At 43.2% G+C, this 26,017-nt stretch overlaps 1 protein-coding gene across 2 annotated transcripts in view; it reads right to left on the reverse strand.

The window, feature by feature from the left end:
• The window catches only part of AFF3 (ALF transcription elongation factor 3), a 365,042-nt gene that overhangs the window by 72,382 nt on the left and 266,643 nt on the right, over nucleotides 1–26,017 (reverse strand). Inside the window, exon 9 of one of the 2 annotated variants that reach the window (XM_064143584.1) lies at nucleotides 18,367–18,404. In XM_064143584.1, coding sequence (XP_063999654.1) covers nucleotides 18,367–18,404 — 38 coding nt within the window. Of the gene's footprint in view, nucleotides 1–18,366; nucleotides 18,408–26,017 lie in introns of both variants that reach the window. The other variant, XM_064143583.1, reaches the window with a different exon arrangement.

The following is a 26,017-nucleotide window of genomic DNA, read 5'->3' on the forward strand; positions in this document are numbered from 1 at the left end:
TGCTCTGAGCAGGGATTGAACTAGATGATCCAGAGAGGTGCCTTCCTTCCTCAGCCATTGTGGGACCTTGTAGGACTAGCTCAGGTACCACAAACTCTGAGAACACAAAGCTCAGTGGGGTAGGAAGCCCACCCAAGAAGCTGGATAACTACACATGCACTGAATTGTTTCTGAGCTCCGTTTGGCTGTGAGTGCCCCCCTGTTGTGTGTAGCTACGTAAGTCATTGTCCCAGCTTGACTGAAGTGTAGACTTGTCCTTGGGTATAGACACTATAGTTGAAACCATGTGCCAGCTACATAACATATGTTAGCAGCTTTACCCACCACTCCATCATTTGAAGGCTACTCCACGCTTGCTAGAGTAAGATGGACTCTGGAGGTGTTACTGCATCCTGCATTGTTGTATTTTATAGCAGGTGAAAGCTGCAGCAGCATCAGCCACAGGATGGAAAACTTCTTTCTCCTTCAAACATTTCTGAATCTGTTTCTGAATGTGGTCAGCAGTGTCTGAGGCAGACCATCAGGTCATGCTTTATTTATTTAACTGTACTTTACAGCACCTCCATCCTTCCATAAAACTTTGCTGTGAGGAGACTGCTTTACATATTTTTGGGGATATGTCTCAAGTTCAGTTAGCTCTCATTACTGCCCAGAGCAGCTGATGACAATGCCAGTGCATCAAGAGCTGCAAAATCCTTCCTTTCTGAAATCGAGAGCAGAAAAGATCATCATGAAATAATGGACTAATGTGGCCATTCTATCTATGGTGCTCATAAATTACATTTTGAACCTGGCAATTGCAGGGTAATTAGGAGGAGAGTAGCTTTCCTGTAGGAACATATATTTCGTATTCTGCCTGCCTGCCACACTCCAGTTTAATTTTTCCTTTGTTCACTCAGCTCAGAGAATGGCAATTACCAAAGGTGATAGCCTAGTGGCAATTTTTGAATCATGAAGAGACTTAGCACAGAAATGAGAAGGGAAAAAAAAAGGAAGACAGATATCACTAATAATTAAAATAATTTTGAATTAAAGGGACTATTTCAATAATTGCTTTCATACTATAATTGTCACCACATAACTTATCCTTATGAATAACTAATATAGTGAAATAACACTTCTGTGGAGAGTGACCTTAAAAAGACAGCTTTCCTAAACATGTAACCTTACCAGTGAGAGATAAGTAATGTTGGGCAGACCTTTCAGATACCACAGCTCTGATCACCAACAGCAGTGGAATTTTTAAGCCCTGTTTCCCACTTTGGCCCTCTCAGACAGACACAGGAAACAGAGCAGGAATTCCCATCTCGAGTGGCCAGAAGACGGTTTTGCATTATTAAAATAGATTATTTCCTTCATCTAAGAGCCTCTGAGGAGTATAAATTACAAGCAACATCAAAGCAAGTAAAAAGTTTTACAGCAGACTGTCGAAGAGGCTAGTGGGGTTTCCTTGGTAGATGTCCATTTTTTAAGGAGTTTCAGCAGTTTACTTTCTTTCTCAAAACAATTCCATATGTCTGTGATTATTTATGGTTGTTTCTATTTTTGTTGTCAAGGGTTTTAAAGAAACAATATTGCAATTATTTAACATGGGGAAATAAAGTTAGACAGTGCCTGGAGTAGTAAATTACTGGGATGATCTCATGGACTAAAACTTTGCAGACTTGCTCTGGGCTCTCCAGCCTCAGTCTAGATACAAGAAAAAGCAACATAGCCAACTGACTATATAGTCTGTGTAAGTCTGACACTGTACAAATCCAGCAACTAATGATTCATGTTGACATCACTGATTTTTATGGGATGAAACACCATGGCCAGTGTGGCACAAGAATAAGTGTTGTGAGATACACTGGCCCAGATTTGAAGTAGACCTGAGAAAACATTGTTTAATGACTACTGGAACTCATCAGACAAAAAGAACAAAGGCCAGCTGTGGTCTTAGACTCAAAGTCATCAGAGCCAGCTGTGAACAGATTCCTATCAGCTTCCAAACTTAAGGTAAAGAAGCAACTATTATTAGAGAACGCTTGGAGAGACTGTGCTGATGAGGTTATTAGCTAGCCTCAAGGAGTTGCTCCTGCTGAGCATGGGTTTTAAATGCTTCCCCTGCAGGGGAAGGCTGTCGTTAATCACTGGGACACAGACCATGCAGGAGACTGGTGCACTGCACTTCAGCCGGTAGTTACCACCTGCAAGGCCATGAGTATATTCAGCAGTGATCTACAAACTAATCACCAGTTTGTATTGACCATATCCAGAAAATGAGGCTCCACCTATGCAGTTAAGTGAGCAGAAAAAATGATGGGGCTATGAGAAACATTGCCAGCTTTAACCTCTGTCATTACACTGGTTGTGTTGTGATGACAGTTAGCCACCACGTGTAATAATGATCCTTAGGCTAAAAACACAAGTCAAACCATTCATTGTTTCCAAACCTAGCAGCACATGCCAGATTCTTAAATCTGTCATTTACTGCTTGTGAATTATTCCAATAGTAATTCATGGTTCTTAACCTGGTAATCCCTCAAAAAGTACTTCCATAAATGTTGCATCAATAATTTAAAAGCTGCAACAGCATATGATTTTCAGAGTGACCTCAAACTCTGATTTGAGTTTGATGGTCAGGAGAGGGTAAGAGCTGAAGAATAATCATACATGATAGTCATGCGACATGAGAAGGAAATGCTAAGCTAAGCATTGCTGTTGAGAGTACTTCCCTAGGCTCAACTGTAACAGCACCAGGCTTCTGTGCACCACTGGCAAGGACTGAAGAAAATACTCTTTGATTGTCTTCCTCAATATGTTGCACTGATTGGAACATTTGTGAGAAGGTTGGTCAAAACATGAGCTGGTTTCTCTTCAATTTTTCCTGGTGCAAAACAAAATGGATGTAGTTCCATCTCATGTCAAGCTTGTAATTTAAAGATGATTGCCTTCTGCACTGAAATGCGTTTGTTTTATATTTCAAAGCCCTGATTCATTCCCTCAAGTCCTAATTGTGACCTTGATTTGATGACTGTGTGTCTGCTGTTAATTACTTTGTTGTGGTTCTACTAATATGGTTATGTGCTTTACATTTGTTTGCTTATTTCTAGTATACAGGGCTGATTTATTCAGTCCAGTTGTAACATGAGTCATGTTAACTAAAGATGTATGTAGCTTAAATAAGATATTTCCCAGCCATGTGGCCTCGCAAACAAATAAATAACTCCACCCCTGCAAGATGGTATCTAGATTAAAACCATTTAAACTAAGCTATTTAAATGCTGTCTTAGCTAGCATCAGGAACAGTGTGGCCAGTAGGACAAGGGAGGTTATTCTTCCCCTGTACTCAGCACTGGTCAGACCACACCTTGAGTACTGCGTCCAGTTCTGGGCCACTCAATTCAAGAAGGATGTTGAGGTGCTGGAACATGTCCAGAGAAGGGCAACGAAGCTGGTGAGGGGCCTGGAGCACAAATCCTATGAGGAGAGGTTGAGGGAGCTGGGCCTGTTTAGCCTGGAGAAGAGGAGGCTCAGGGGTGATCTTATTACTGTCTACAACTACCTGAAGGGACATTGTAGCCAGGTGGGGGGTGGCCTCTTCTCCCAGGCAGCCAGCAATAGAACAAGGGGACACAGTCTCAAGTTGTGCCAGGGTAGGTATAGGCTGGATATTAGGAAGAAGTTCTTCACAGAGAGAGTGATTTCCCATTGGAATGGGCTGCCCAGGGAGGTGGTGGAGGCACCATCCCTGGGGGTCTTCAAGAAAAGACTGGATGAGGCACTTAGTGCCATGGTCTAGTTGATTGGATAGGGCAGGGTGCTAGGTTGGCCTGGATGATCTTGGAGGTCTCTTCCAACCTGGTTCATTCTATGATTCTATGAATAATAATAGAAACCCCCAAGGTTGCAATGATATATTTAACAAGCTCTTTATCAGGTGTGAGTGAAACCTAAAGCAATTGCTTAGTAACTAGGCAAACTCTGTTTACATTTTAGCTTTGGAAACACATGTTGCTAGTTTTGGAATTTCAGTTGCCAGGTGAGCTGAGTGTCACTTCTGGAAAAAAAAAGGCAGCTATTTTTGGGGTTTATTACTGTTTTCATTACAAGCACAGAAAATGCATTTGAGCACCCTAAACATTCGCACAAGCTAAGCTTTGACTCAAACCGCAGCCTATCACAACCTGAAAACAGTCAAATAAAATCCATTCTTTCAGGCATGGCATGGCTTTAATAAAAAGTAGCACAGAATTTCTTAACTGAACAGAGGCTTGTCTTTTCTCCCTCCAGATTTCACCTTCCCTCTGTGATCTCCCTTTTCACACTGGCCAGATGACTCACATTGCACCACTTCTTCCTCCTTGCACCTCTTGGATTCACTGGAAAAGGGATTAGACTCCATGCAGTTATGGAGTTTGCAGTCAATGGTTCTTATGGACTGCAACTCCAGAGCAGCCAAGGAGTGTGCTGTGACACTGCAGTATGTCTTCTCCATGTGGCACCAGTGGGAATACACTCCCTCATTTAACCAAAGGTATTCATAGAGTTTGCTGCACTGTATTTAAAGGCTGATGTGGTAAATTACCAGCATATAAACAATTCAAACCAGATTCCCAATTTACTGCTCCTCCATAGCTGACTTTTGGCCATAAAAACAACCTAGTATTTTGAGTAGGACAACTCTGTGATAATAAACCGGTCTAAACAACCTGGGAGACCTCAGAGAAACAGAGGAGCACAGCGATGTACAGTGACTGTGACAGAAATTTTCTGTCCTGGCTTTTATAATACTAATAAATGGCTTTAATAATAAACTAATAAATTCTGACCAAACAGAAAAATAAAATACATTTCTTAGAAAATAATGTTGTGTTTGCTCAGATTAGCTAACCACATCAAATGCTAAGGCACTCATCTGCTTTAACGTCGTCCTTTGTCTGCAATCATAAAGAATATACATGGGGGTAACGCAACGCTCCAGGGGAGGGACAAATATGCTTGCAACACAAGGCAGAAATTCCTAGATTATCAGGCGTCAAACTGGCACGTTGCACCATCATTCAATGCCTTATAACTAATTAGGAAACCACAATACTCAGAAAATTCAGTGGCAACTGACAAGTTGGAAGTCCAGCACGATTCTCTGTACACTGTATCTCTTCCCAGAAATCCCAGGAGGTGTTTGCATGAGGGGTGTTTTGGACCAAAGTGTTTCCAGCTGGAAAAATGAGTGTGCCTTTTATTAGGTTCAGCAGACTGGGAATCTGCCAGGCTTTCACAAAACTGTTCATTTTCTGAGACTTAGATCTTCTAGCTATTTTCTTTTCTCATTGAACAGGGGACAAGCTCTATCTTACTAAGTGAATACAATAGACTGAGAAGTTGGAAATTGCCAGGAAGCATGGGAAAGACCGAGACTCAGCCAAGATTTCACTCCATGTTTTCCTGTTGACCTCACAAGCTCTTGACACAAGAGCTCTGAGTACATTAAAGAAAGGCCACAGCCTCATTTGGTCCTGTGAACACTGGCAATATGTTACGGGGACAATATACAAGCTTGAAAAGGGAAAAACACAGCAATGTCCCCATGCCCTGGAGGTTTTGTCTGGTGAAATGCTGTTTAACCAGAGCACTGTGAGGTTTTAAATGGCCATACAAGATTTATAGTAGGTCATGACCAGATCTCTTTTCAGGGCAAAGTTTGCAAACTCCATTTAACTGAAAATTTTTTAAAAATGTCTGGTAATTCTCCAAGGTTTTTACTCTTCCTTCAGGCAACTATTTTTGCCTGGCCAGAGTTCCTAAACCCGCCCCAAGAGCCCTTTTAATGTGGGAAATATTGTCCTAGTGTCTGCTGTCAAAAGACTAATACCAGAGATACAAACATTTACAAACCCACTCTACCTCCACATAGTCAGTATTGAGCTTCTTAAGTTTTAGGAAAAAGGACATCATGACCTTAAAAGAATTGACTTCAGGAATCCGTATTTGAAGGCATCATTAGCAGGAAGAGTGATAGTTATAGCAGGGGACTGAATGGAGAAGACTCAAGGTGCAGACAGAAATCTCTTCATGCCCAGCTGATGGCATGGCTGCACCACTGTGGCTGCCAGCAGCCAAGGAGCAGCCCTGGCTAGGTGGGTGGCAATACTGCTATCCAGATGGTTTATGTCCCACCCCTTCAACGATGGGGCCCATATCAACATTTCAGCAGTGGGTGGTGCTTGGGTAGCCTCTTCCAGGCTTCACTCATGACACTCCAAGCAGTGAGGCATGTCCCCTGTAGGTGGTCCTGAGACTAGAGGCAGCTGGTGGAGACTCGTGGCAGATGGTGGGCTGGGAGAGGACTTCAGGCACTCCAGTGGGGTGAGGATGGTTTGCAAGAATGGGGAAAGGGAAGATTGGGCAAGCAAGACAGAAAGACTCCATGAGGTGCAGAAAGCAAGCCAGTGACAGCATCTCTGGGACTGAGTCCCCTTGGGAAACACGGGAGATCTGCGGTTGAGTTTGGGAAGATGCCTGTTACAGAAGCTCTGTGTCTGATTTTCCTCTTTTGTCTCTAAAGAGGCTGTAGGACAGAAGAAAAGAAAGATGGGAATGGCAAGCAAAGTCCTGGGCTGCTGGGAGCCAGGCTTTAGTTGTCCCCTTGCCAGCACCTGCACTGTCAGCAACTATTAGCTGCTAGGGTATGAAACAACACAGACCTCCCTGGGTATGCGTGATGCCAGGGCCAGAGCACATCCTTGCAAAAGCATATTAAAGTGTCTCAAAGGATCATTACAGAGCAAGAAATTTACTTGGCAGGTCTCTATGGATCTTCTGGGATGATTTGCATCTTTGTGTAAATCAGGATCATGGGATTCTTTAAATTTGCTCACTTGTTTTTTTATTTGACAAAGTATTCATTTGGCACAGTTATGCTTGTTTGTGCCAGTAAACAGTTACAGTTATTTGTGAATTATTTGTCTGCCACATTTACATAGAGAAGGTCCTATTCTATTGTGTGTGAATGTGTATGAGAGGCAGTCCTTCAGAATGAAGAAAAGTTTTGCACCTGAGTCAAGAATTAAAAAGACCTTAAAAATCTCTATAGCAATCTAACACAGAAGATACATTGGTATGTGAAGTAAACTTCATTAGGTATAAAATGCCTGTGTGCTAGTTTGAAGCTAGCTAGAATGTTTTGGTGAGAAGAATTAGATTGCAGGCTGTGAAAGGAAAACAATGGTGATGTCTACTCCCCTCAGAGTCTTGCTGAAGAAGAAATGAAAACATTAGATAACACTCTCGCCATTTTCTCTCACTCTCGCTTGGGCTGCTGGCTGAGCAACATCTTACTCCCTAACCTCACCTTCCATTTGGCCTAACCAACCTTTGCTTCTTAACCTCTTGGCCAAACCTCCATTCTTCCTTGGGACTGGGGTAAGGTTGAGAGGGGCACGGGGGAAGGTGCAGGGGTGGTTGAGAGCCCCTCCTAGGGACTCAGGTTTCTGGGAGGGGAGTTGTGTTTCTGTATTACCTTTTACCTTGTATATTTCTGTCTATAACTGTATATACTGTAAATATCTGCTTGTATATTGTGCTAGCTGTAAATAATAAGTTTCATTCATATTTCCAGAGCCGACTGAGTCTAGTCTGGGTGATTTATAAAGTGTGGGGGGGTGGGGAACATCCAAACCATCACAGCCTGCCTTTGAAATAAATAATTCTATTATTTGCCAAAATGCCAGAAGATTGCAGAATATATTACAGATAACATATGTCACGAAAATAGCTAATTTAAGTAACTTATATTTGTGTCTGTTTTTCAAAATGATATAATTTTTCAGGTTATAAAATTGTAATGTCTGAACTTAGACTCTTTACACTCACTTTCAAGTCAGATTTAATTTTATGTATAAGTCAAAACCAAATGAAAGCACACATCCATAATATCATCTGGTCCCTCTCTGACTACAAAAAGGGCAGTCTGCATAAACAGAGTTCTTAAGAGAAGGAAAGTCTTTCATTTTGAGGGGAATTTCATGCCATTTCAGTCTAAACCAAAATTCTCCAATTCTAAATCTTTCCCTGAAACAGAACTCCAAAAGAATCATATAATGGTAGGGGTTGGAAGGGACTTCTGAAGATCATAGAGTTCAACCCTCCTGCCAACGCAGGATCACCTAGGGCAGGTCATTCAGGAACACATTCAGATGGGTCTTGAAAATCTCTAGAGTAAAGCAGGCTCTGGGCAGCCTGTTCCAGTGCTTTGTCAGCCTTACAGTTAAAAGTTTCTCCTTATGCTGAGGTGGAACTTCCTGTGTTCTAAGATTGTATCCACTGCCTGCTGTCTATCACAGCACACCATTGAAAAAAGACTAGGCCCCTCTTGAAATTCATCACTCAGATGTTTATAAACATTAGTAAGTTCTCCTCTCAATTTTCCCTTTCCAAGACTAAATAGCCCCAGGTCATAATAATGAAAGATCTTAGAATCATAGAATTCTTTTTGTTGGAAGAGACCTTTTAGAGCATTAAGTCCAACTGTAATATAAAATATAAACAAAGCAGTGTTCGTTCTGATAACCTGTAAAGAAAACGTCACCAGATAGACCTTCTGGAAATGCTGACTAAGCAAAAAACCCTGCAACTTTGGAAAATGAGCCATTTGAGATTTTGGGGTGATGGTTTGCATTAAAAAAGCACCAGTAGTTCAGAAGTCTGAGTACCTTCCCTGCAGCCCTACTCATCAGGTTACCAATAACAGTGTCAAGGCAGCTGATAGTCAGACTGAATTGGAGCAGAACCATAACTGAATCCCAATTGCCTGAACCACTTGTCAAGTGTATTCCTTCAAAATAATTCACTTGTGCAATCTTTGAAAGTGCAAATAGTGAGTGATGTGATTTTCAAAAGCTGGAAATATTTCCAAAGAGCTGAGGTCAAAATCTCAGTGGGTGGAAATTAGGATAACACTACTGAAATCAGTGAAGCTATTTCATTTTGCACTGGTGAAAATCTGATCACTGAAGGTTAAAGTAGACTTTGAAGTCTACAGTCAATGTAAAGCACGAATCATTGCTAGTGTGCACCTATCAGCCACTGATGAACCACAATGAGAACCACTGTGGGGTTCAAAATGTTAAAAGCAAATAAGTATTATTTAAACTTTCATTTCATGCAGAAAAAAAGATCCCAGTCAAACTAAACAAGAAGTTTCCAATTTTTCTACTTAGTTTTCACATTTAGCAAGAAAGAATGCTCCCTGCAGCCACAAAAAAACTGGGTAATCCAACAAGTTTGCCTGCAAAGCCAATTTGTCAGCTTTGGCTGAAATGTGCATAAATACACCTCCTGATGTCTGCATAGAAGACTTCTCACATGCATGGAAGGAGTATTCCTCTTTAACCAGCTCAAACTAAGTGTAACATTCCTCACTCACCCAAAACTCTCAAGAATTTTAATTTGGCCTCTGGGTATCTCAGGAACATAGGGTCAAGCTGCTACTTTGGAAGCTCTGAGTGGCATAGAAATTTTACAAATGTGGCCTTACTTCAGTATGTAGATTTCAAGGCACTGCCCAGAAAAAAAGGGATGTTTTGGTTATTTGGTTTTGTTTTGTTTAATAGAAGGAAGAAAAGAAACAATTCCATGGATAGGTTGAGACTTTTGCAATCTCTAGGATCTCCAAAACTGATGGGAACCTATGGAAGAGTATCCATCTCTTCACAGACTTCAGTAGGAATTTGGTTCTGAGTACAGATGATGGTCCTCAGGAGACTTAAATGCCATTTTTTGGGCCCAAAATCATGGGTAGCCATGAGATTGCCCACATATATTACCTAGCCTGCACTGGTTCTTTCTGATAAGGGAGTAAAATGGAAACATTGCCAAAGGAATAAGAGTTCTGGAGGAGATGAAAATAGCTTCTGAATCTGATCCTTTACTCAAGAAGTTCTGTATGGGAGTCTTTCCCAAGGCATTTTTAGTGAAAGACTCGTCTAGAGGTGCTACCAAACATGCCTGATTTTTTTCAGCTGTGATATTTATCAGGGCAAAGCATTTGTATACAATTTGGTCGATCACACCATGCCAGGACCCTACTGGACTGCTGCTGTACCTTTACACCAGCATATGTGAAATAGCTAAGCAGGAAGCTGTTCCTTCATCTTAAGAGTCCTGTCAGATTTCATAAATGTTCCATTTTCTTTCTAGGAAGAAACCCAGGCTGTTAAAAGATCACACATTTTCTTTCACTGAAATGCAAGAAACCCAGAACAGTGTGAACCCTTCCCCAGTGCCAGAATAAAGCCAACTCTTCTCCAAGACAGGAAAGGATAAAAGTTTTCCTGCAACTTACATGACAACTGAGACAGCCATGAAAAAAAAAGAGAAGACATCTGGATAGGACTACATGGGAGAGCAAAGTATTTCAGATCATGACAATGTGATCTCCTTGCAGGGGCATCTCACACTAATCCTCATGGGGAAATCACAGGGCTTCTTTCAGTTTGCACATGCTGATTGTTTGTTTGTTTGTTTTTCCCATGAAAAAGAAATTGGACATTGTTCTGCTTCTTTGTTCTGTCCTTCTCATCCCTCAAAGAGCCAAGGGCCACCTTTGCAAGAAGGCCATAAAAGCCAGCTGAAGTGAGCATGTCATCTATGCAGCTGATGCCAGAAAGCCCTATTGTACCTGGCTGATTACTGAACAATTAAAGCTTCAAGAGGGGAATTCCCATCAGTAGCATGGACTACTGCCTCACCAAAAGGGAACTGAAATTTCTCCTTAGTATTACTGCACCTGCTCTACAGACTCTCTGAGCTACAGCTAGGGCACAATTCACAAGGGTTAAAAGCCCCACAATTATGTCACGTAGCTGGACCAGGCTGAGGTATTGCTACTCACTACAATTTTCAGCTTTTCTTAAAATAAGTTGCTAATGAAAGTGTGATGATTTGTGGGAACAGCATGGTCCCCAGTTTCCTGCTACTGATGCTGCGTAAACTTGATCTCCCTTTTGTCAGACTGCCAGGAAACAGATACAAATGTATTTATAAGATTTCCCTTTTGCAGCATAGCACTAAAAATAGCACAATACATCATTCATAGTAGGTCTCTTATTCTCTTATCCCACTGCCGAAATAAGAACAGCCTAATGTTATCAGCTAGCAGACGTCTTACCTCTTCCAATAAAGTAATTTTTTGCTATTGGAGTTATTATCAAGGTTAAAACTCCCTTTGTTCTACACATGTTCATTGCCTAGGGGGTCTGGCATTGCCCAAAGGTAGCATAATGTTCAATCTCTCATTGAAATATCATAAGCAACATCAATAATAAAGAAAACAGAATTCATTAACAAATTCACTGCCCATAGGTATGTAGTCAGGATATATGAGAGTGGTGTTCAGAGTTTCAATTCAATGATACTTTAAGTCAGTGCTCCTTTGACCCAGGATGATGAGGATGGATGGACAGGCTAGATAAGATTATGCCTCCAAGGGTCATAAAAATGAGGAGGTTTCTCAACTGAAAACTGATTTTTCAAAGACAATTACCTGCACAATTTAACTGGTTGACCATTTACACCTTTCAAGATTCATATGTTAATGTTTGTTACCTCTCAGATTTTTTGCTGTTCCTCCTGCTCTCAATTTTTATTTTTATTTTCCTCAGATACACACATAAAAAAAAGGCACTTACACTTCTTGTCCTATGTGATTTATTCCCAAGAAATTAAATTACATTTTTATAAGCCTGTGTTACCGCAAATGATAGCTGAAGATTTGCTGAAAAAATTAATTCCTGATCTGTTACCGTGAAGCATCCTTGCTAGCACTGTACTGACTCTGCCTTTCAAAACCAGATGGAAGCAGTCCAACAGTATGATTAACTTCTTAGTCCCTGCAATTTCCTATTGCTCTACTTGCCCTAGATTTCAGGATTGACCTCCTGCTTCACTGCAAAATGCACAGTTGCTCAGTTTGATAAATCACATGAATACTTTTTTGATCACAGTTATCTACTATTTACTACATATCCAGTGAGGTTAATCATATGCTGAGGCACTTCATATGCTGCACACATATACAGTCTTTTTCCCTTAGCACTCTGCATATTCTTTATGCTGCCAGCCAGCAATGGGATCTGTTTTACCCTTACTAATACATGAAAGACCATGGACCTGCACCTTTTCCCTTTCCCCTCTCCTGTTAATTCTGTAATTATCCACACAATGGTTCTTAAAAGATCTACCAAGCTAAAGAAAATACATCAGAGAATACTAGCCAGGCCTTTCTTTTATCAGATAGATGTTTCTCAAAATGCCAGTGTTTCTAGGAACTAGAACTGACGGTCTTCCCCTAGGAATCTTTGGGGAGGGAGCCTTCGAGAAATCATAGGGTTGTGCATAAGGAGGTAAGTAATGTTTGGCTGCCAAGACAGCAGAACACTATCACTTCCTTGAAGAAAAAAAATCCATCTTAACTAATTTTTTTTTCCTCCTTTTTTCCCTTTTCTTTCAAGTCCCCCCAGCCAAACACCAAGGGAATTACAGTATTTAGCATTGCTACCTAGGACTCAAAACTGTTTTGGTTCCCTGTGACAGCTCTGCTCCATCTTCTCATGCAGTGTTGCAGTACCCCCAAATTATGTCTTCCATGCTATGGTAGAACGATTCTAAACAAACACCAGCAACAGTCAAGGTATGGGAAAACTTCCAACAGTGAATAGACAAGTGCTTCAGATCTTGCTCACAAGCTGAAGAGAACTAGAGTCCCAGAGATACCTCTTCCTTTTCACCCACAGTCTTTTACACAGGCTCCTCTTTCATAGCCCCTTTTCACTACACAACAGCTTCCAGTACTGGAAAATATAGAACCATAGAATCAGTTAGGTTGGAAGAGACCTCCAAGATCATCCAGTCCAACCTATCACCTAGTCCTGTTTAGTCAACTAGACCATGGCACTAAGTGCCTCATCCAGGCTTTTCTCGAACACCTCCAGGGATGGCAACTCCACCACCTCCCTGGGCAGCCCATTCCAATGACAAATCACTCTCTCTGTGAAGAACTATACCTATACCTACAGCCTATACTTCTGCCGGCACAACTTGAGACTGTCCCCTTGCTCTGTTGCTGGTTGCCTGGGAGAAGAGACTGACCCCACCTGGCTACAACCTCTTTTCAGGTGGTTGTAGATAGCAATGAGGTCACCCCTGAGCCTCCTCTTCTCCAGGCTAAACAACCCCAGCTCCCTCAGCCTCTCCTCATAGGGTTTGCATTCCAGGCCCCTCACCAGCTTCGTCGCCCTTCTCTGGATGTGTTCCAATACCTCAACATCTCTCTTGAATTGAGGAGCCCAGAGCTGGACACAGTACTCAAGGTGTGGCCTGACCAATGCTGAGTACAGGGGCAGAATAACCTCCCTTGTCCTACTGGCCACACTACTCCCGATACAGGCCAGGATGCCATTGGTTCTCCTGGCCACCTAGGCACGCTGCAGGCTCATGTTCAGCCTACTATGTACCAGCACCCCCAGGTCCTTTTCTGCCTGGCTGCTCTCCAGCCACTCTGTCCCCAGCCTGTAGCACTGCTTGGGGTTGTTGTGGCCAGACATTACTCCTTCTTCAAGCTCTAGCGAGGAGAGCTTAGAAACTCCAGGTCATTGTTAGCAGCAGTCACCCTTTGTTACTCTGTACCACATGGGAGGGCTGTTTCCAAACAGATGACCTTTCATGCAAAGCATAAATGATAAACCTGTAAATACTGCTGGCAGTATTCACTTTGTCCTCTCAAAGACAATCCAGAAAGTTCATGCAATGTGTTAACACTGTGAGAGCTGTGTTTGTTTCTGTAATAGTAAGCACTGTGCATGTACTCTCTCTCCAGCCAAACTTTGACTACTGCACAGTCCACAATATCAGTTCCATCATTCTCTGCTGGGATCTAGATCAGCTATTCTGAGCCAAGGCTTCCCCTCAGCTGTCACTGATTAGACAGATTTGTCATGTGAAGTCTATTTGACCAGCCAGATAGCTGAGTCACTCTGCTGATAAGCTAACCACATAGCTCCTCATGTGAAGAACTCTCATGGTGTGAAAGGTGATGTTATCAAAAACCCAATCCAACACAAATATATGTATGTGAGTAACATGAAGCACTTAAGTATTTTTGCTATCTGCCACTGGACTATTTACTTATTTGAGGATATCACAAGTTTAGCTGCTTTGCTTAATCACAGTTCAAGCAGATACTTGAGAACAAAAAATCTTTGGCTCAGTTCACTGAAAGTTTTAAGGCTGCTTGGACAGCTGCCTTCTCTGCTTTAAGTGAGCTGTTAAAAGTCTAAATTGCTTCTTACTGTTGTTGCCTTAATACTTTACAGGCAGCCGCTCTCCAGACCCCTTTAGCCAAATGGTGTATCTCCATGTGGCTTTGTCTGAAGAAGAATAGTCATACTATACACTGGACTAATCATTGATCCTGTGGCTGCTTACATGGTCAGGGGAATGGATTGAATTGTCCCAGGTCAACCTTTTCCATTCAACTTTCCTTGCAGCTGAGTGCTAAACATAAGCACGCACCCACAAGAGGCTGTGCAGCTGTACCTGTGCTCACAAATGTCTCTCTCTCCACAGATCTTAGGCTCTGCTTCTTCACACCACCCACTGCTAAGCTCCCCAAACCCTTTACTGCTCCAGAAGACTATAGGGAGTATTTGTTTGCCCTTCAGGATCTTAAGTGTAATTGGCGAGACCCACGAGGGTAAACCTGCTCATGCCTGGCGCAGCCTGCATTTCAATGTGATCAGACATGGACAGACAAGACATGGTTACCTGGAAATACAAAGTAGTATCCCTTCTGCCTGACAGGAAGGTGGACAGAAGCTCAGACAAGCTGTTCAACTCACCAACCATCATAAGCGGGGCTTTTATACACTGACAAATGAATGCTAGTGTTGAGATGCTTTGTCTATCAACAGCCCAAAGTAGGAAACCAAAAAGGCTTATCATAGCCTGTACTTAACAGTTCAGGTCTGGATGACAGATATACTAATCAGGTACTGTGCATAAGCTAGTGACTCAGACTCCTTATCAGCTGGGATGGTCAGGCTTGCCAGCTTGGACATATAGCTGCTGGGATGAGCAGGTTCACTTCTACCTCTGCCCTACATGCCTGCATCATGGTTCATAGGGATACAGCTAGCATTCTTCAGTGTAAGTACACAGAAAGGATAACAGACCACAACTGTGAATTAGGCATGGCTCCTAAGTACCACCCAAGCACTGTGGTGAACAAGTTATCTTTCCCTTATTACGCTAAGAGAGGAAATTCAGTGGTGGTACAACACTCTCCTTTAAGTGTGCGAAACTCTTCAGCAGACCCACTTGGCTTGCACCAGAGAAATAAAAACAGCTAGGGGGAATGAAAGTGCTCTAGTACCACTATAAATCTTTACTTCATGGAAAATCTTATCTTGCACATTAATATGAGGTGCAAGTAAATTTAATGTGTGGATTAAGTACTCTGTAGTCTCTCTCATGGTGGGCTTTTCAGTCTTAAAAGAACAAAAGCATAGTAATGAGTGTTGTATTTGGGTATGACTACAAACAGCTGTAATTTACAGCTGGACATTCTCCACTTTCTCCACTGCAAATGTATCTAGCATGCAAGTGCTTCTGGGTTAGTGGAACAGACTGCAAAAAATTAGCTTTTAACTTCAGCTTAAAGTCAGAGTTCTGGGACCACGTGAGTCAATAATAAAATCTGTTTAGCTCAGCAGGATTAAGCAGGTTTAAGACTTGGCTTAACCACACTGCTTACTATTAAACAACAACAGAACACACTGAATATTTTAGCTACAGACATTTTTCTTCATTTGAAAGCTATTCAGGCAGTGGATGTGAGAGTCAGACAACTGAATATATGTTAGCACTATACCATTAAGGTATGTGAGTTAAGTCCTTGCTCTGTTCTGTCCCAGAAACTGAGCAATCTAGGATCACTTTACTGAAGAGAACAATAAAATTAAAACCAAGCTGTGCTGTATAAACACCAAAGCTTTTTCATGAGAGAATGAAAAGCTAATGGGGCCAGTGCATCTTTCCTGACAAAACAGTCAGTGCAAGTGCAGAGCAACCTGTCTTCTGGAAGCAGAAAAGCTGTTTCAGTCAAGCTTCTGGGTCACTAATCTTTGTGTTTGCACATAAATCTGCTGGGGGTTACTGTGTCATTCTGAAAACAAGACTGAGTGCAATACGCTAAAGAAATCAATGGCTACAGGTTTAAAAACTCTTTCCCCTGCCTCTCCCCTTCAGTTTAGCTGTTACCTTTTTAATAGAACCTGAAAGCAACAACTGTACCAAGAACTGCTGGAGAACATCAAAAACCAAAATGGAACAAAACCCAGGCGAAACTATTGAAATTACTGAGAGCTCTTATTTAAGCTGCCATATCTCTTGGGGCTGAGATCTGGTGGTGTGAGACCAGGAGCTTTTAGTTGCTACTGGGACACAAGCAATGAGCATCAGTGTCAGAGGCATCCTCACTTTAGCCAAGGCTACACAGAAGCTGCTGCCACAGTGTGGGATTTTTGGCCCTCCCATTCTCTCTTTCAGTGTGCACCCACAACCTTCCTAGCACCCCATGCACAAGGAGGGGAGGAGGGTGCCTCTGGCAGATGAATCTTTACAGAGCACATGGCAAAATTGTACTCTCCGGGACTGCTTTTAGGGTAAGAGAGTGGAATATCTGATCAGAAATACTAAATCTGAGGTGGGATGGGCAACATTTAAGCCCTTTTGCCCTGAAGATGAGGGCAGCCTGCTTGCAACTCTCTCACCACCCATGATGGTGGAGACCATCTATCCATCACCACCACTTTTATTTTTAGGGGAGACAAAGAGCTCACTGTAGGGTTTAGAGATTGTTAACTACCTCCAGGGGCAGTTCTGCAGCAATGCTCACCATTCAGCTCAGGGAAAGGTTGGTGAGAAAAAGCACTCCACATTTCCTTTGGTCACAGTATTGTCCCCCACCAAGTGCAGAAGCTGCTTTGCCTGAGTGAACTTCAGCACCTCCAGGGAGAGGTGCAGAATGCTGTCTCTGATGCCTCCTTCTTTCTGCATTCATCCCAGTTACAGCAAATACTTGTGTGTCCTGTAACTGTGCCAGTGATTTCACCCATATCCCACACATTTCACTTGGGAATTTTTTTTCCTCGGGGGGTAGGGGGCAGGGAAATTCTAAACAAAACAATGTTTGTAAACTTAGCGGGGAGGAGGAAGGTCGATAATTTTGGCGGTCTTAGCCTCCGAGTAGAGAGAAATGTTATTCATCCATGCACAACATATAATTCAGTCTAAGTGACAGGCTCTGCTCTGGAGAAATCCTGGCCTGAGCTGGCTTCCAGAGTCAATTACTGCTTATTCCCAGGGAGGCGGGGGGCGGGGGGCCAGACGGAGCAGAGGGGGCTGCCAACAAGGCATGGGGAAATTTACTCTGTGTCAGCCTGCATGACACAGTACCTCATTTGTGGATAAATGTAAATCTGCTAGTTCTTTTTCACAGGCACTAAAATGTACAGTCTCTCCTCCCCCTTCCCTCCCCCTGTTCCCAAAACTGGAAAAGAAATCAGGATCATCTTAGAAAGCTACCTTATATTTCAATCAATCCTCTTTCATAAAAGTCATTTAAGGTAAATACCTCTGCAGACCTACAGCCCAACTATAACATTTACTATGGCCCAAATCCTGAATTCCTCACTTGGGCAAGTTTCCCATTGAAATTATTGGGTATTTGCTTGAAAAAGAGCTGAGTAAAACCTGAACACCATCTAAGGATTTGATCTCCTGCTTATCTGCCTGGAGCACTGCTGCAGTGCCAGAAGAAGTAAAAAAAACTGAATTAAATTCCTCCAAAATACCAATCCCTCAAAATTCAAGGAGTATAAAAGGGCATTGTTTATGTTCATAAAACATACAGATAATCTCATCAAAAGAAGAGTAATTCCCAGGGAAAGGATTTGGAAAAAGTCAAAAGAGAACATCTCGGAATAAATGAAGTACTTATTGTTGAAAAACGAGCTCAGATATATCGCAGCAAACTCTAAAGCTCAGAATTTACTGCATCATTCATGCCTTCTGCAGTAAGTTTCTTATCTCTCGTTTGGTATCACAACAAGGGATTCTGCATACTCTGTATGAAATACAACACGACTGTGATTTTTCCAGTAATAAACTCTACACATGCATGACAAATCCAAGCATGCAAAATGTTTAACATCCCAGTTCACAGATACTTTGGGGACAAAATCCGATTATGAGTTATACGCCACAATAAATAGGGCTCAACGTTTCATAAAGCAATTTATAGTTCATAAAAATGACAAAATGTACCTGTCAGATAGAACGCGGAGAGCAGATCTCTGTGCTGCCTGCTGGAAGAAAGGGCAGAGATGTTTATTTTATATTTTGACTCGAAAATTACGAGCACAATCAACACTTTAAAAAATGCGTTACACACATTTTTGTCACGTGTCCAAAATGTCCAAGTATGAGCAAAGTAGCAGAGAGTCTATAGCCAAATGGACATTGCAGTCTAATAAATGTAAGAACGTTTTGGTAAGTACACCATAAACCAGAAGACTGTCAAAGCACTGCACGGTATTTGAGATCTGAGCTACTCTAGATGGTTTTTTTCTGTGGGTCCCTGAAAACTCGTCAGGGCTTGGTTCGCTGCCTTCCCCTCTCCCTGCTTTCACAGTCCCACTCTCTCTTTTTTACCATTAGTCTCCTCCCATTCTTCCACAGAAATAAATATCACATATTTGGTTTCTTTTGCAATGAAGCCTGCAGCTATAATTGTAAATTTTGCAAAGCTTGCCAGCGCTGCTGCAGGCTTTTTTTGAGTGCTGCCATGTTAATTTCTGACCACACAGTACAAGATTGACCTGTCGCTGGTTTGCTCCTCAGCTTTTTCCTAGTACAACTCTTTGAATGGGGTGGGGAAACACGGTGCTCGTTCTTGTGTTAACCAGCAGGTCTGGGAATAGAAATTGTAGCCTCTCAGGTTTAATAGGACTCCCAAGCCTATCCCTGAGCTAGTTTGCCACTTTATTATTATTATTCTTTCCCTTCATTCAATCACTTCAAGTGGTGTAATTCATGGCTCTGGCATAGTAACCAGCTGCTAAGCAAAATGAAATGTATAATGCTTTGAAAATCTACTTTAAAGCCTCGATTCTACTTAGAGCTGCTCAGAGTATTTCCTTCCCAGATGTACCTGTCCAGGTTGTGCCTCATCTGGCATAGAAAGGGCCCCAAGTTAACGAGTACAAAGAGCCACTGTAGAATTAAACAGTAATTTTCTCTTTAGAGAGGAAATTCTTAGGCTGATGCAGGCTACATCACTATGCCTGAACAAGCTGCACAGCCTGCAGGCACCCCACTCAGCACTGGAGAGCATGGAGGTAACCTTTGTGGCTAGTAAAAACACGGCTGTCAGGCTGAGAAGAAAAACTTGGTAAAACCTGCAGTCACAAAGCATTACACAGAAAGACGTGAAATGATGCCCTGAGTAGTTCCCTGCATATCTGACAGGTATGCAGAAATAGAAGAGTTTCTACTCGATTTTGGAAGCTGGATTTCTGTTTGGGGCACTTTCTGGAGTAACTTGGGCCTCCATAGCATAGTTTGCTACGTGTTACACACTACATAGTCAGAAAACAAGGTGGTGTGACTCTCAGGAGGGTCATAGTGCATAGTGCTGACTTTCTGCAGTGGGCTGAGAACCCATGGGAAGGGCTGGGGATGTCCATCAGCTCAGTGGGAATGTGCTAATAGCATGAACACGTCAGTTTTTGTGTTAGGAAAACTAGGGTTATGTATATTTTAGTAGCACCTAAAGGTCATCATATTTGCATGTTCTTTGGATACAATGCCCTACATGCCATCCATGTCACTGGGTACAGGGCAGACACTCTCCAGTTCAGTGGGCTCTCTCCTCTGCAAGGAGCTCATTAGGACTATTTCATCTCACTTATAGCAAACAAAAGCAAGAGAGACCCCAGGTCAAAACAAGTTAATCTCCTCCCTCAGCAGCCTAATCACTCTCACTAGTGGAAGGCTATATCTTTTTGGGTTTCAAGCTGCCCAACTTTGATCCCAGAATCACAGAAACATTCTGGTTGCAAAAAGACCCTCAGGATCACCAAGTCCAACTGATATCCCTACTCTACAAAGCCCACCCTTAAACCATATCCCCAAGCACCACATCCAAATGACTTCTAACCACATCCAGGGTTAGTGACTCAACCACCTCCCTGGGCCACCCATTCCAATGTCTGACCACTCTTGCTGGGAAAAAACGTTTTCTAACGTCCAGTCTAAACCTACACAATCGCAGCATGAGGCCATTCCCTCTTGTTCTATCACTAATTACCTCTGAGAAGAAACCAGCAGCAGCCTCTCCACAGTGTCCCTTCAGGCAGCTGTAGACAGTGACGAGGTCTCCCCTCAGCCTCCTCTTCCTCAAACTAAACAGCCCCAGCTCCCTTGGTTGCTCCTCACAAGGTTTACTTCCCAGGCCCTTCATCAGCCTCGTTGCCCTCCTCTGCTGAGGCCTACACTGCCTATGCCTTTGCTGGCACAACTCAGGAGCCTCCTCTCACTGTGGGAACTCTTTTCCATGGCCAAGCCGTTCCGACACGATTCAGATCACCTCTCCTCCTTTTCTCCTGCCGGCAGCCAGGGCCAGTCTTTCCCACACATGCAGCCACTATGTGGCAGTGCTGTTTAAGTCAGTGTTGATGTTTCTTGTTCTTGGCTCAGGCCACCAAAGATGTTCATGCGGTTTTGTAATGCAACAGGTCAGAAAACTGAACCACCTGAAATATACTTTTCCTTATTTTTCACACCCCCCTCCCCCCACACTTTTCCCCAGGTTCTTCATTACCAGGATCCCTTTTCTGAACTGCTCCCCCAGGCAGAGTGTGTCACACCGCAGGGTACAGTCCTGGGCAGTGTGCAGTAGAGGCCTTTGCTGCCAAGATAAGGGCATGTCCATCAGCGAGCTTGCTGTCAGCTCACATTCCTCTCGCCCCTTCTGGGAAGCTGCAGAGCATTTCTGGAGCAAAATACACAGTAGCTATGATGTCAAGAAGGCAGCCAGGCTGCTCTGTAGCCACAGGCCTCACAGACCCTACAGACGAGGCTGGAGGGAGGCCTTGAGTACAGCCCTACGAGGAGAGGCTGAGGGAGCTGGGATTGTTTAGCCTGGAGAAGAGGAGGCTCAGGGGAGACCTTATTGCTGTCTACAACTACCTGAGGGGAGGTTGTGGCCAGGAGGAGGTTGCTCTCTTCTCTCAGGTGGCCAGTGCCAGAACAAGAGGACACAGCCTCAGGCTGCGCCAGGGGAGATTTAGGCTGGAGGTGAGGAGAAAGTTCTTCACTGAGAGAGTCATTGAACACTGGAATGGGCTGCCCGGGGAGGTGGTGGAGTCGCCGTCCCTGGAGCTGTTCAAGGCAGGATTGGACGTGGCACTTGGTGCCATGGTCTAGCCTTGAGCTCTGTGGTAAAGGGTTGGACTTGATGATCTGTGAGGTCTCTTCCAACCTTGGTGATACTGTGATACTGTGATACTGTGAAACTGTGAGTTCTCAAGACAGAAAATATGGACTTTGGTGACACTTAAAAGGCTCTGATATGGAGATGTGGGGTGCATATCACTCTTGTATTTCTCTAATATCTCTAACTCTGAGAGATGGAGAAGATCTGGATATTTTCTCTTCTAGTCTTGATGAAAGCTGCCCTGAGGAGGTAAGAGCAGAAAGCTCTTGTCTGACCTGTTTGGTGTGCTACCTGAGCCAGACCGTGTGGTGCTGGACTGCAGCCTCAAGCGGTGCTCTCCAGTTTCCATCTTGGTACATCCATCCAGTTGCTAACAGCTTTGAAACGGTGACCCCCTCTGGGCAAGAAAGTGAGTTCAGATGACAGAGAGGGCAGCACAGAGAAATATGGAAGTGCTTTTCAGTGAGATCATCCTACTTTTTCAATTACCCTCTGATTTTCAGCCTTTTAATAGGAGTCCTTTTTTACCAGGATGCAATGCAGTGTGCATAGGGCACTCCACTCTTTACTTTGATGGTCACTCGTTCTGCAAATGAGACTATTGATTTCTTTCTTACGCCATTTGGAAATACAGCTGTGTTTGATTGCATATTTGCATGACCCCGAGTTGGTAATGGCCCCATTTCTAAATGATGAGAGAATAGGATCCAGTCACAAGTTTATTCTTTCTCCCTGGAGAAATAGATCTATTGCCTGCAATGAAAGGCAGTTAGCAACTATCCAGCAATTTTAATTCTAGCCTATATTACTCCCCTCTCCTAGAGAAAGTGATCTGCTGTAATTAAAAGTATTTAGCAGTTCCCCAGCAAGTATAAATACTTGCAGACACTAATTACAATTTGCTCTCTTGTTGCCCTGCTATAGGACCAGGCTGCTCAACTTAGGGGGAAATAACTGCCCTTGCTTCTCACTGTTTTTTTTTTTGTGACCCTATTCAAACTCATTCATGAATCCCCATGGAGGGTCATGACCTACAGTCTGAGAAACTTCTGGCTATAGAAACAGCCTTCTGTGATTTATTATATTTTTGATATGCCTGTATTATTTATGTAACAATGTAAGCAAAAGGGTGGTACACAGTATCATATACTGTCTCCATGGCTGTTTTTTAATAGCTTGATTTTGATTGTGCTATTTAATTAGCATTTTATTTTACATCATTAACAACTTTACTGAGGCCAGCTCATCATCCCTCCAGAAAGATAAGAGTATGTTCTGCAGTCTTTATTATTCCTGGAAATAAATGACTCTGCTGCTCAGAGAAATTAAGTATAAGAAATAATTTTGAAGTTTGATATTACTGACAGAATTTAAAGATTTCCAAGACTTGACACTAAAAACTGCTTAATGGAAAGCTTAATATTTTCTTGATAAGTGTTCACCAGCAATGAGTATAATCCTGAATTTTCACTACTTGGACTCAGTGGGGTTGCTGACAGAGGAAGGTTCACCTCACTATGAACACAGATCTTTGAGGCTAGTCCATCACTTTAATAATTTTAATGCTGAGTAGGAAGCAGGGAAGGGGAAATAATAATCACTTTGGTGACTCAGGTACTTGGGCTAGAGAAACCAGCCACAGTAAATTAGATTAATTACTCTGTTTTACTACATCAAGAGTTGTAAATTACAGGATGCTAGCTGGTTAGACTTGTTTGATCCCGCCTCTGTTGGTTACAGATACATTTAGGGCACAGTTTCATTGATCGGCCTATAGTTTATTAATCATCCATGAAAGATTCGAGCTGTACCCCAAGACTACTGGGACGAAACAAGTTTTCAGCCAGCAGTAATCATGTTCAGGTTCTCAATCTCCAGAGATTGCATCTCCTTTCTCCATCCTTTATTGCAACGAGCCAGAGCTAGGGAACATAATCAGCAGATATTCAGGTTTCAGTGTGTGTTAAATGAGCTACCAAAATTACCTGAAGTGTCACAAGTTGCAATTTGTTGTTGAAAGGAAATCAAAGAGGAAATTAAATACTTTCATTGTAATTGGGGCTGAGCAGTGAGCTAGTTCATTGTAATTGGGGTTGAGCAGCAAGCAGAATGGGTTGAATACAGGTACTGAGCTTAAGATACAGAGTGGTCCCCAGAAATCCTTTCCTTTCATTTCCTCTTTCCTTTCATTTCCCCTTTCCTTTTCCCTCTCCTCTCCTCTCCTCTCCTCTCCTCTCCTCTCCTCTCCTCTCCTCTCCTCTCCTCTCCTCTCCTCTCCTCTCCTCTCCTCTCCTCTCCTCTCCTCTCCTCTCCTCTCCTCTCCTCTCCTCTCCTCTCCTCTCCTCTCCTCTCCTCTCCTCTCCTCTCCTCTCCTCTCCTCTCCTCTCCTCTCCTCTCCTCTCCTCTCCTCTCCTCTCCTCTCCTCTCCTCTCCTCTCCTCTCCTCTCCTCTCCTCTCCTCTCCTCTCCTCTCCTCTCCTCTCCTCTCCTCTCCTCTCCTCTCCTCTCCTCTCCTCTCCTCTCCTCTCCTCTCCTCTCCTCTCCTCTCCTCTCCTCTCCTCTCCTCTCCTCTCCTCTCCTCTCCTCTCCTCTCCTCTCCTCTCCTCTCCTCTCCTCTCCTCTCCTCTCCTCTCCTCTCCTCTCCTCTCCTCTCCTCTCTTTTTTATACTTCATAAACTGCTAGGCTTGCTGCCATTTTTTGTTAGGAAGTAAATATTGAAGAATGCTCTGCTGCATGTGGAAGAGTGTCTTGGAGGCACTGTAGGATGTGGATGCATTTTCCTGTACCTTACACACATCATACTTTTACAAATAAAAGCCAACAAATTGACCATTGGCAGATTCAGACATTTTGCCTTCCATTTTTCCCTGTCTTGTCGATTAATTGTTGTTAGAAATCTCAGTTACAGCAGTTCTGTGGAGTGACACTACTTTTACCAGAGACTTCACTGAGATAGTACAGGTGCATGTACACAGGGTGAGAATTCACACCATATCTCTGGTGACAGTGTAACACTAAGTACTGCTTGTGCGCGAGTAAACTGCATTGCTGCCAAAGCAACTTGTTTGTCTTCCTCAGCTTGAGCTGTTGCCCTGGAACTGTGCTCTAAGCCACAATCTCTCATATTCACAACCACCAAGACTTTTGGATGTCACCATGTATTGGACTATAGTTAGTGAGCTGCAGATGCATTTTTTCCCAAGCCAGGATTAAGGAAAGATGTCCTTACTATATCCTGTCATTTGGGAACCAGTCTAGAACAAATACTTTCATATTTGTCTTCTTTCAGATTTCACGCTCCATTTGCCTTCCACATTGATTTTGTTAAAATTTCTCATTGTTTTGTTTGGTTTTAGCTTAAATTCAGCTTATTCCTAAAGTAGTGAAGTCAGGAAGAAAATTTTCCAATGAGCAAAACCTGACTGCATGCTGTAATATAGAATCATAGAATCAACCAGGTTGGAAGAGACCTCCAAGATCAGCCAGTCCAACCTATCCCCCAGCCCTATCCACTCAACTAGACCATGGCACTAAGTGCTTCATCCAGCCTTTTCTCGAACACCTCCAGGGACGGCGACTCCACCACCTCCCTGGGCAGCCCATTCCAATGCCAATCACTCTCTCTGGGAAGAACTTCCTCCTAATATCCAGTCTATACCTCCCCCGGCACAACCTGAGACTGTGTCCCCCTGTTCTGTTGTTGGTTGCCTGGAAGAAAAGACCCCCACCTGGCTACAGCCTCACTTCAGAAGTTATAGACAGCAGTGAGGTCCCCCCTGAGCCTCCTCTTCTGCAGGCTGAACACCCCCAGCTCCCTCAGCCTCTCCTCATAGGACTGTGCTCCAGGCCCCTCATCAGCTCTGTCACCCTTCTCTGGACACATTCCAGCACCTCAACATCTCTCTTGAATTGAGGAGCCCAGAACTGGATACAGCACTCAAGGTATGGCCTGACCAGTGCTGAGTACAGGGGAAGAATAACTTCCCTTGTCCTGTGGGCCACACTGTTCCTGATCCAGGCCAGGATGCCATTGGCTTCCTTGTCCACAGGACTCTCCAGAACTTTTTTCTGCTTCAGATCTTGGAGCTGTTGTGGCCCTAGAGTAAAACTTCTGGATAATCCTTTTATGGTGAACCTGCCTCAGTCCAAATACATGCATGGTTTTTCACCTTCTGCGTTGAGATGTGAGTTTAGTCCATCTCTGCTAACAGACACCTTCTTTCACTGAGGTCATACACTTGCCTGTGAGATGGAGCTGTCTTCCAGCCTCATAGCTACTCTTCCTGTGGAGGTATTTATAGACTGTGATCAAGCCAGTCACCACCCCTTCTTTGGTAAAGCTCATCTCATTGCATGGCAATAATTTTCACACGATGTTACATTAGGCATTCTCTCCCTTGTCCTGAAACACTCTTCAATTTTCAGTATTCTTCAAGAGGACACAGCCACACAGTGCTCCTAACAGGGCTTAAGTGAAAG

The sequence above is a fragment of the Pogoniulus pusillus genome, chromosome 5 (assembly GCF_015220805.1).
Source record: "Pogoniulus pusillus isolate bPogPus1 chromosome 5, bPogPus1.pri, whole genome shotgun sequence".
NCBI lineage: Eukaryota > Metazoa > Chordata > Aves > Piciformes > Lybiidae > Pogoniulus > Pogoniulus pusillus.